At 43.0% G+C, this 11,576-nt stretch overlaps 1 protein-coding gene across 2 annotated transcripts; it reads right to left on the bottom strand.

Annotated features, from left to right (window-relative positions):
• Positions 1 to 1,092: 1,092 nt before the first annotated feature.
• LOC115132105 (sodium/potassium-transporting ATPase subunit alpha-1-like) lies at positions 1,093 to 11,318 on the bottom strand. Of its 2 annotated transcripts, XM_065024134.1 has the most exons (21): positions 11,136 to 11,318; positions 10,763 to 10,888; positions 10,019 to 10,078; positions 8,860 to 9,063; positions 8,608 to 8,721; positions 8,264 to 8,398; positions 7,557 to 7,674; positions 7,175 to 7,443; positions 6,635 to 7,078; positions 6,174 to 6,366; positions 5,286 to 5,461; positions 5,058 to 5,194; positions 4,753 to 4,903; positions 4,479 to 4,647; positions 4,224 to 4,378; positions 3,936 to 4,059; positions 3,638 to 3,783; positions 2,930 to 3,060; positions 1,902 to 2,003; positions 1,517 to 1,608; positions 1,093 to 1,311 (listed from the first exon to the last, which is right to left on the bottom strand). In XM_065024134.1, the coding sequence occupies exons 1-21, from the start codon at positions 11,145 to 11,147 to the stop codon at positions 1,283 to 1,285; spliced, it is 3,087 nt and encodes a 1,028-aa protein (XP_064880206.1). In that variant the 5' UTR covers positions 11,148 to 11,318; the 3' UTR covers positions 1,093 to 1,282. The 2 variants fall into 2 exon arrangements, with proteins under 2 accessions (XP_064880206.1, XP_064880199.1); XM_065024127.1 differs by lacking the exon at positions 11,136 to 11,318 and having other exon boundaries at positions 10,763 to 10,990.
• Between the last annotated feature and the right edge of the window lie 258 nt (positions 11,319 to 11,576).

The following is an 11,576-nucleotide window of genomic DNA, read 5'->3' as shown; positions in this document are numbered from 1 at the left end:
CTGTTGTCAGCATCAAAACAAAACAACTGATCCATCTGTGTCACAAGCCTTGTGTTTTCTATCTATAACCATAGGGAGGGAGTTTTAGAATGTTATTTTAGGTGTTCTATTTTGGAATCCTACAGTTCAATAAGGATAACAGTGTTCAGAATTTCAACAGAGTATAAAATGTGCAATCCTAAATTATCAAGTGCTTAAAGGTCCAGTGCAGTCAAAAACGAGATATTCCTTAGTTGTATTCCTTTGTTTTAGGTTGGAATAATACTGTGAATTTATGAAAATTATGATAATGCCATTTAAGTTTAAGAGCTGTTTGAAAAGACTACCTGAAATGTCAGCCTGTTTTGGTGGTATGGAGTTTTGGCCTGCTTGGTGGCACCATGTGGTAAAAAATATATATATATTATTTAACCAGGTAGGCAAGTTGAGTTCAAGTTGAGTTCTCATTTGCAACTGCGACCTGTCCAAGATAAAGCATAGCAATTTGACACATACAACAACACAGAGTTACACATTGAATAAACAAAACATATTCAATAATACAGTAGAACAAAAGAAAACAAAAAGTCTATATACAGTGAGTGCAAATGAGGTAAGATAAGGGAGTTAAGGCAATAAATAGGCCATGGTGGTGAAGTAATTACAATATAGCAATTAAACACTGGAATGGTAGATGTGCAGAAGATGAATGTGCAAGTAGAGATACTGGGGTGCAAAGGAGCAATATAAATAAATAAATACTGTATGGGGATGAGGTAGGTAGATAGATGGGCTGTTTACAGATGGGCTATGTACAGGTGTAGTGATCTGTGAGCTGCTCTGACAGCTGGTGCTTAAAGCTAGTGAGGGAGATATGAGTCTCCAGCTTCAGAGATTTTTGCAGTTCGTTTCAGTCATGGGCAGCAGAGAACTGGAAGGAAAGACAACCAAAGGAGGAATTGGCGTTGGGGGTGACCAGTGAGATATACCTGCTGGAGTACTAGGTTAGTTCTCCCATAGATGCAACACAATTTAAGCCTACATGTCTTACATTAAATCCAAACCAATAAATCAAAATCATTCAGACAACAAAAAATGAATACAGTCTAAGCATTAGTGTTGAAGTGATGTTTATTTCAATTTGCATTATCACAATCAAGAACTCCTCAATGCAGCTGAGTGTACCATCACAGTGTTCATTGGATGTAATGGTAATGTAGCAGATTGAAATGTAGTGTAATGTTGTTGGTTGAGATGTAGCAGCAGAGTGACATTGAGTGATCCTGGGGATAGCCTCTTTTTGTCAGTAGTAGGTCTCCTGTTCCACCCAACCTTAAAGAAGAGAAAATTCAGAGAGAAGAACACAATTAGTTAGATTTCATCTCGTCACTGAAAATCTCCATGAGTCAAATTAAATCATTTGTCCTTCCCGATCCTGCATGCCATTGTCATGTTATAACACAATAATTAACTTTGATGTCAAATTGGCGACGCTATCTTAACAGATTGTTTTCGTCCATAGTCCCTGAGAACTTACCTCCTGGGTTTCGTCGCAGGATGTATCTCCTACCCTCATCATAGAGGAAGATGAGCAGAGAGTAGGGTAAGGCACAGAACCACCAGCAAGGCCTGAGGAAAGAGAGAAGGAAAGAGAGAAGAAAAGAATAAAGAGATTAAGTTGAGCGTAAAACAGCGAGGTAATGCACTTACAGGGCCCCTAAATGTCAAATGTCATTTTCTCTCTTGGTTGGGCAGTAAACCACATTACACTTCAGCTAACTAGTCAACCCCAACTGTTCCTGAGGCTACAGTAGTCTCCTCTACCCATTGTAATATCCATCCATTTTACCACTCATCTTTTAAAACGGGTGAGCTTTTGTTCCAAGCTGATATACAGAAGAGAATCAGAAGGGTCTACTCACTTGAGGGGGTACATTCTGAGGGCGACATCCATTCCAGGACAGTAGGACAGGAAGACAGCCAGGGCAGTTTCCTCAAACAGTCCGAAGATGAGAATACGGTTCCTGAGATGGGAGAAAAAAAAGGGGGGAAAATCATGGATTTGATACCAACAGGGTGGATATTGATTTAGAAGTCAGTTGCAGGGCTGTATGCACATTAACTCCCCTCTGGCAAACAGTTCAGCTTCATCATGACCAAAACCACCCCCCACCTGAACAGTTTCTTTCCCCGTGCTGTGGCCCTCACCAACTGGCCAGTAGTGACCAAGGCACTATGCAATCTGTGATGCACACTGCATCAAGTATCCAACACTTAGCGACCTTGTCTAGAGGTTCTGGCCTCTTGGTGTAATGGTATAGGTGTTGGCTTGACAGTCACTGGACCTGGCTTTGAGTCCCGGTTGGGGCTACCCCCTGAATTTGCTACACTGGTGTCAGAAATGGGATGGTGGCCATGAGGTCACCGGAGAGGTGTATACATGTCAGAGACATGGTATAGAGAAACTTGAGGACACACTCTCCCAAAGGAAGGGGGTAATGTAGCGACCTTAACCCAACACCTAGCAACCTCATCGAGAGGTTTGGTGTAATTATTAAGGTATTGGCTTGACAGTTGCTGGACCTGGGTTCAAGTCCCGGTCGGGGCTACCCCTGAATTCTCTACAATATATTTATACTGTAAATGTGTATATCCTCTCTTCCCTCTTACTCTTCAGTTCTATGCACATTTGATCAATTTTGTATATAATGTATTTAAACTTTGTGTAAATTGCTCTGTCTGTAGTCTGGCCTTTAATGTTGTCTATTGCTAGCAGCACCATATGACTAAGTACAATTGTGAGTATGTGTAAATGTACTTGGTGAATAAAGGTGATTCTGATTCTGGTGATGTGTAAGTCAAGACCAGAGCAGTGAAGATCAAGTTTCAGAAAAAAACTCTTAGGACCCAGACCTAGACCAAGACCACACAGATCAATGTGTGTACTCACTTCATTCCCTGCTGAAGGATGGAGTTCCTCCTGGTCTTACAGATGATCAAATCAGCCCACTGTACAACTACAATACTGGCGAAGAATGCTGTGTGGCAGGTGAACTCCACAATCTTTCTGCGCTCATATGTCTGAAGGATGGATCATAGACCATAGAAAGAGAGAGTGTGTAGAGAGACATATGGAAAAAAGAAGAGCGAGAGGACATATGTTTATTACATTGGTACATTACAGTAGTGAAAATTACTGACTCTGATACCAAATGTGTGGTGAACCTGTGTGCCGGCGGCAGCAGTGACATTCACAAATGGTAGTTCTGGAGGAATAGAAGCTATTGACGAAGCCCAAAATAACGGAGAGGACTGTTGAGTCTACGGACCTGTATGTCTAAATCCCTGGCTGTGACTGAGATGCTCCTTCTTTCTCAAGACCATCGATATTTCCTCTGCTGACTACCCGAAATGCAAGCTGTGCATCAACCCTGATCTGTGATCCCATCCATGACTTCTCAACTTTCTTGATAATGTATCAGATTTACTGATTTATTTTGTTATCTTGAATTTCAGCTGCCATGTATGCTGGAATAAACTAAACAAAACAATTGGGAGAGAGATTGAAAAAGCTCTTATCGAGAACTTATCAGATCAAAACAAGGCCAATGATAATCCGTTAGTACAACAAAAAGCAGAGCGGTGTTTGTGTACTTACCCACTGCTGGCCGTAGCTGTCCTCCATGTCGTTCATTATCTTGTTGTCCCAGTCCACACGCATACCCAGCAAATCCATGGGCAAGAACCCGTTCTCAGCCAGGATAACAAAGTATGTGAAGAAACCGGCTGTGGCCTGCATCATACCTGTGAAGAGTAAAAATGAGGAGAGTATTTTTGTCAGTGAAGAGATATTGATCAGATTGTTAATTTGCTATGAAACTGATTGGCCAACATACAACGCAACAAGACCCGGTAAAGGCAGGCAAAACAGAAGAAGGGCCAAATTAACTCCTTACCAATTTGACCGTAGGCTATGCTAATGAGCCTCTCGTTCACCAGTTTGTCAGTTTTGGGGTTTCTGGGCTGTCGCTTCATGATGTCGTTCTCAGCTTCTTCATAGGCCAGGGAGATAGCTGGGACCTTGAAGGTAATGATGGGAAAGATCATCATTGGTAACTTTGAAGTTAGTTCAAAGACCTTCCAAACAAACTCTAAAATGATCATGTACATTGTTCTTCATAACGCAGCAGAACACATGATCAGATTGTTCTCAAGGGGGGGGTATCCACATCTGAAAGACCCACCATATCAGTTCCCAGGTCGATACAGAGGATGGTGACGGTTCCTAGGGGCAGTGGAATGTTGGCGATGATGAAGAGGAGGAAGGGTGAGATTTCTGGGATATTACTGGTCAGGGTGTAGGCGATGGACTTCTTCAAGTTGTCAAAGATCAGACGGCCTGAGGGGGAATAGAGGATGGGGGGAAGGAATAGTCAGGGTGATGAGAGAAGGATGGAAAAACCCAGCAGATTGATGGTCGTTGCCAGAGCTTCTCTTACCCTCTTCAACACCAGTCACGATGGAGGCAAAGTTGTCATCCAGGAGGATCATGTCTGCAGCCTGCTTGGAGACGTCAGATCCAGAGATCCCCATAGCAACACCGATGTCAGCCTTCTTCAGAGCAGGAGAATCGTTCACACCATCACCTGTCACAGCCACAATAGCACCCTGTGGATAAGGAGGAGAGGTGTTAACAGATGTTAGAAACTCCAAAAGTAAGATGCAATCATCCTGACTGACTCATGAGCATGAATGAATTCAATAAAATAGTACCTGACGCTGGCAACCCTCCACGATGATCAGCTTCTGCTGAGGAGAAGTTCTGGCAAACACAATCTCAGTGTGATGGGCCAAAATGTCATCCAACTGTTCGGCTGACAGGTCCTTCAGCTCTCCACCGTGGACAACACAGGCCTTGGCATCTCTGGAGGGTACAAATATAAGCTAAATATAGGGGCTTGTATTGGTCTGTTCTGATGATGCCCCAAAAAGGCTAAATAAATGTTTCTATCACTCCACTTTAAGTGTAGACGGTGTGATGACGTACACTGAAATGATCCCAAACAAATTGCAAATACCTTGGATTGACCTCAGAAACGGGGATTTTCAGACGAGCAGCGATGTCCTCAACTGTCTCGTTTCCTTCAGAAATGATGCCCACACCCTTGGCAATGGCTTTAGCAGTGATGGGATGATCACCAGTGACCATGATAACCTAAGGGAAGGAAGGGAAGAGGAGTGGTCTGATCACAGTGGCTGCTATGTGGATTGACTGAAGAGTCGTGTCAAGTATTACATTGCCATACCTTGATTCCAGCACTCCTGCACTTTCCCACAGCGTCAGGCACAGCAGCACGGGGAGGGTCAATCATGGACATTAGTCCAACGAAGCACAGATTCTCAGTTGGGAAGTTCACCTCTTCACAATCAAACTGGAAGCCCTCAGCGAACTGGTCATCAGGGAGCTGGAAATGACAGAAACCTGAAAAAGACACAGAGTCAGAGACATGCCACAACAAATTCTTCATGTTCTAGACCAGTCAGGGTCAAACTGGATTGTGGTCACGAAGAAATAAATTAAGAGTACAGATTATGATGGGACAATATACAAAAGGTTTTAAGAAAGATAATTTTGTTATTGGTTTCTTTTCATTTTGAAAATGTAATGAATTGAAGGTTATTTGTTGATGTTAAAATTGAAAGCGGCAATCAGCAGTTGAAACAATAACAAAGCGGGCTCCCCACAGCTGGTTGGGTAAAAAGCTGAGGGATGGGGCTGGAGAAATGATACCCCTCATAGACACAGCTATGGGTGCAAGGATTGGCCATCCATGATATCAAAATGATAGTTTAACCATGTTTTGAGGCTATTCAGTGTTGTTTTACATTTACTTTATTAACAAACATTGGAGTAAAAAAAAGCTTATATTTTGGGTTATGATGGTTTACGACAATTGAACTAATTAGGCATTTATTCAGTTATATTCTTCAAGAATCAATCAGGTACTTATCAATAAGTCCAAAAATTGAGGATAAAAGATGTAGCAAATCCAGATTGCCTCATTAAGGTTATGTCATTAGATTTGGGGTGGGGTCGCAAGAAATTCTGGTTGAAAAAATGGGGTTCCCACTGAGAAATTCTGAATACCACTGTTCTAGACTTTTCATTCAGTCCAATATTGGTGCCCTCTTACCCAGCACTCTCTCTCCCAGCCCTCCCAGCTCTTCATAAGCGTTCTGGAAGGCTTCCTTCAGCTCGTCATTGAGAGTCTGTTCTTTGCCCTGGATCAAAATGGTGGAGCAGCGATCCAGAATCCTCTCAGGGGCTCCCTTCATCACCAGCAGGTGATTGGACTCTCCGGCCACAATGTTCTTATGAATGGAGAGCTAGGGGCGAAATTAATTGGTTTTTGATCAGACAACACCATCAAGAGAGTTTAAATTTAAATTAGCAGGCAATGACCAGTAAGTAGCCTACAATGCCTGGAAAACTAAAGTTCTAGCAACTTATTGGATGTCGATACAAAGTGGCATTTCCAAGCTGATTGAGAAAAGCCATCCATCCATCCTGATTTTGAGTCTATCACACCACCTTCTACAACTCAGTTTAACCCGTTGTTAACCCACAGATACCACAGAGAGTGCATGTCGTTACCTGATATTTGTTGGTGGAGTTGAAGGGAATCTCAGCGATCTTGCTGTACTTTTCTCTCATGTCTTTGACAGACCCGCAGCACAACTCGATACACTTCAGCAGGGCAGACTCTGAAGCATCACCAGCCACATCTCTCTTGAGGATAGGTACGTTGTTCTGTTCTGCCAGGAAGACGGCGCGGTTACACAGGCCAGCGACTCTAGCCAGGGAAGCCCAGGTGGCAGAGCTTTTGTCGAAGCAGGTACCACTCTGATTCTCTGTGGTGTCAGCCTCATGGATCTGGTTGTCGAACCACATGTGAGCCACGGTCATTCTGTTCTGAGTCAGGGTTCCGGTCTTGTCAGAGCAAATGGTGGAGGTGGAGCCAAGGGTCTCAACAGCTTCAAGATTCTTCACCAGGCAGTTCTTCTTGGCCATACGCTTGGCAGTCAGAGTTAAACACACCTGTGATACAAAGACATATTATACAGTTACATAATCAACAAGTTTTGTTGTTAGGACTGAAGTTTTTGTTAAACATGACTTTTCATCAGTACTCACAGTTACAGTAGCCAGGAGACCCTCTGGCACATTAGCAACGATGATTCCAATGAGGAAGATGACAGCTTCCAGCCAACCATATCCCAGAATGAGGGAGAGGACGAAGAAAGACACGCCCAGGAAGACGGCCACACCGGTGATGATGTGGATAAAGTGCTCAATCTCTTTGGCTATAGGAGTCTTCCCACCCTCCAGACTCGTGGCCAAGGTGGCGATACGACCCATGACAGTGTGGTCACCAGTGTTGATGACGATACCTCTGGCAGTTCCTGACAAAACATGGAGAATATGAATATGGTTTAGAATCACAAAATGGCTAAGTGATACATTTCAAGTTATTTGAACTATTCGATCACTACGGCTAGTTACTGAAGTTATTTACCTTCAACACAGTTGGTAGAGAAGAAGGCAATGTTCCTTGTCTCCAGGGGGTTGTCATTGGAGAAATCCGGGGTACGTGTCTGGGGCTCAGATTCACCAGTGAGGGAGGAGTTGTCCACCTGAGTGGGAAAAGAGAATTGCATTAATACAACATTGAATGACACTAAAGGCGTCCGCATGCTTCCCATCCGAAATAGTTCAGAACAGTTTGTCATATAATATGACAACATTTTGTGCTGTTTTTATTCGATTTGGTCTCTGGCAAGTTTTTGGGGGGCTGTTGGTGCACACACAAAAAACTTCTCGAGGCCAGCCGAAGTTCAGGAGCCGAAGTCTTTGCCCCTTCGTCTATCATTGGTCAACAGTAGTGATCAATTAAGTGTTTGTTGTCATTCAACGATAGACGATTTGTTTTCATTCACATTTTTCACTCGAGAAATACTGCACCAAACATCTTATTTAGATTGCGCAACTAAGATCTCCTTAGGAAAAACATCAACATTTATGACATATTTCTTGAATGATCTTAGATTCATTCGGACTATTTTGAGAAAGTGTATACTGGCTGTGGCATCTCAAAATGGACAAACAGTACTATTGTCACTTTTTCAAGCAAAGGTCTTTTAAGGGAGTAGGCCAGCCAAACCGAAGTATGCGGAACCCTTAGGCTAATATCTGACCCATGATCTTGGATTGTAAAGTACTCACCTTGCAGCCGCTGGCAGAGACAATACGCAAATCAGCTGGGATCCTATCTCCTCCTTTCACCTCCACCAGATCTCCAACCACCACTTCTTCAGCGTTGATGTTCTTCTTCTCACCGTCACGGACAACCAGGGCTTGCTACAAGGTAGAGGACACAACCAGGGCTTGCTACAAGGTAGAGGACACAACCAGGGCTTGCTACAAGGTCGAGGACACAACCAGGGCTTGCTACAAGGTAGAGGACACAACCAGGGCTTGCTACAAGGTAGGTGACAGGATTACAATCCGTAGACATGACAATACAATCAAGTTCCTCTCAGAGGTGTTTGAAAAGGCAGAAGTCTAACCTGTGGGACCAGGTTCTTGAAGGAGTCCATGATCTTTGAGCTCTTGGCCTCTTGGTAGTAGGAGAAACAGCCAGTGACAATGACGACAACAGAGAGCACAACACCCAGGTACAACTGTGAGGGACAGAAACGAAGAGGGAGAAAGACTATGAGACTATTACGTTACAGGTAAGTTAGAAAACCCTTTCATGCACTAGAGGCATTGTAGTTTTTGTTAAGTCTCAAATGATCTCAGAATTCTATAATTCTCACATTATCATTAGCTGGTTCATCCTCGGAGGCGGCCTGGATTCCGTAGGCCAGGAAACAGAGCATTGCACCAATCCATAGGAGCATAGAGAACCCACCAAAGAGCTGCCTGCAGAACTTCACCCACTCAGGGGTAGTGGGAGGAGGGGTCAGGGTGTTGGGGCCATCACGAAGAAGGATCTCCTTAGCCCGAGCTGAGGTTAGACCCTGGATGGGGGAGGGATGAGAGAGAAGGAGAGAGAGAAGGAGAGAGGGAAAAGGTAGAGTGAAGAGAAAGGAGGAGGGAGGAAAGCAGGAAGAGGGAAGAGCAAGAGGCAGAGTAAAAGGCAGTAGAGTGATTACCTATGGAACTCAAAACCTTCCCCTCCCCTTTTGTCAGCAAGAAAATCTGTCAAACGAGCCCCCCCCACCATACCTCGCCCCGCCCCTCATCACTACATAGTGCTTTCAATGTTCCCGTGTGAATGTGGCCCTTGTTGTGGAAATTCTGCTTAATCCCTGGATCAAATATCAACAGATCATTATCTGTGCGCATTCACCAAAATAGTGTTTAACTGTTATCCTTTCCACACAAGACAATGTTTAGGCCTGTCCTAATTGTACTCCACACAAAGCTGACATTGTGTCCCCTGCATTAGACCTACCCTATGGCTTGTTAAAAATTGTTCATGTGTATCTGACTTGCTGTCACACAAATGGAAAAAGTCTCATCTATGCAGCGTTTTAACTTCCACTCACTGTCATGTCTGATGTTGTGTTTTTATGCTGTGTTTACTATGTTTGCCGCTTTTACGGCCACGGCTCACTTGTAAAAGAGATGTACATCTCAATGTGACCACTCTGGTTAAATAAAGGATTCAAAAAATAAAATGAAAAGAATGTAATGGGAGTCACACAATCGGAAAATATATATTTGACTCCAAACTCTGTGTAAACTTTAGGAAGATATAGATGTGTTTCATGTTCAAAGATTCAGTGGTAGATAGTGATGTGATCACGACTTAGAAGGCAGATGAAGTTCTACCTACGATATGACCTGGTGCCGTAACCTCCACGACCTCAATGTGCTTCAAATTACAGTCAGAAATAATCCGTAGGAGCAGCTGATACAACTGGTTGTCAGTTTTAAAAAGCAGAGGCACACACATATTCACTCACTCACCCTGGCTAAGTCTGTGCCGTATTTCCTATGAAGTTCATCCAAGGTCAACTTGTGGTCATCCTAAATCAGAGAGAGGGGGGGGAGGGGATAGAGAGATTGAGAAATAAAAAAACAGTTGCTAGTTGAACTAGGGAGTTCTCTCAACTTTTCCCCATGGCGAAAGTATATGCAGAACATGCATAGTTATGAAACACATTCCTCAAACCATTTGAAATGATCCTAGGTATGATGAGGTTATGCTGCATCGATTTCAATATAAACCAAAGATAAGTCATGTGTTTCTTTATGATGGATGGAATTGTCTGGTTCACATTTCTGCCCTGAAAAAGTTCTGCACAGTGCACACACATTTTTATTATGCTCCTTGCAACAAACAAAAAAGCAGTTTCCAAAGATATGGGGTGGGGTTTTGAAACTGCTCCCAAGGCTCACTGCAGAGTAATAGTAAGTCAATTAAAATGCTAATGAGCTTGATGCACATTTGAAACGTTGTGTGTTGAACCTTTTCTGATCCACAGAGATTAATAGGCTTACTGTTTACCTTAGTCTTTTCTTGCTGAAAATACTGACAGTTTTGATGCTATATCACCCTATTTAAATCATCTCTGGGACTACGGATTAACATTTTTGCAGCCAACTCCAGTGCTTTGATGTGTAAATTGCATATCGATAAATGTGCATCGTCATGTCAACTACATTAGATGAATATAATTAGTAAATTAATAAATCATCAGTTTTCCTCACCAGGTCAACTTCCTTTTTCAGATCGTCCATGTCCTTCTTCTCCTTTGCTTTCTTCACCTCCTTTTTGCTCTTTTTATTTCCATTGTCCTCGGAGGTCGCCGCCAGCTTATAATCATCTTTCCCCTTCTGTATATCAGAAGGTACGTTAATGATGAGAAAGTGTGAACTATCGATGTGCCTCTTTCCTAATGAGGGCTTAGATAAGCAGTGCATTCAGAACTTTATCAAATATAGAACTTTATTTTAAAAACTTAGAAGCAGCCATGAACCGAAGGTTATCATAATAACTGCAAAAAAAAACGACAGATGTTTTTAAGTTGAAAGACCACAATATAAGTAAATCCTGATACTTAAATGTGAAATCCAGACTTACTCCAAGCCCCATCCTTGCACTGCTGTTCTAGGACTCTCAATCCCAGTGGTTTGTAAAGAGAATATACTTGCTCCTTATCCTGAGAAACTCCACCTGTTACACGTTTACACTTCTCTTTCTCACTTTCTCGACGTCTCGAGTCACCCCAGAGCTCCCTGGATAGCTAACTGCGGTTTGAATATATTTATATACCCGACTGGTTTACCTGCCCAAGGGGAGGTACACAGAAGGAATGAGGCAGGTGAGTGGAGAGGGGGCTGAGGATGGGAGGGGTTGGGGAGGAGGAGGGGGATCTGTGAAATGTCATTTATTTATTTATTCAACCTTCACCTATACAGCTTGGTCATTTTGACGACAAGGCCCCTGAAAGAAAGAATCTGTCTGACGTTGACGGTAATAACAGTGTGTAGTGGAATGGAAAAGAAGTTGACAGTAATAACA

This window comes from Oncorhynchus nerka, linkage group LG2, assembly GCF_034236695.1.
Source record: "Oncorhynchus nerka isolate Pitt River linkage group LG2, Oner_Uvic_2.0, whole genome shotgun sequence".
NCBI lineage: Eukaryota > Metazoa > Chordata > Actinopteri > Salmoniformes > Salmonidae > Oncorhynchus > Oncorhynchus nerka.
The sequence above is the reverse complement of the archived record's forward strand: the minus strand, read 5'-3'. Positions and strand labels throughout refer to the sequence as shown.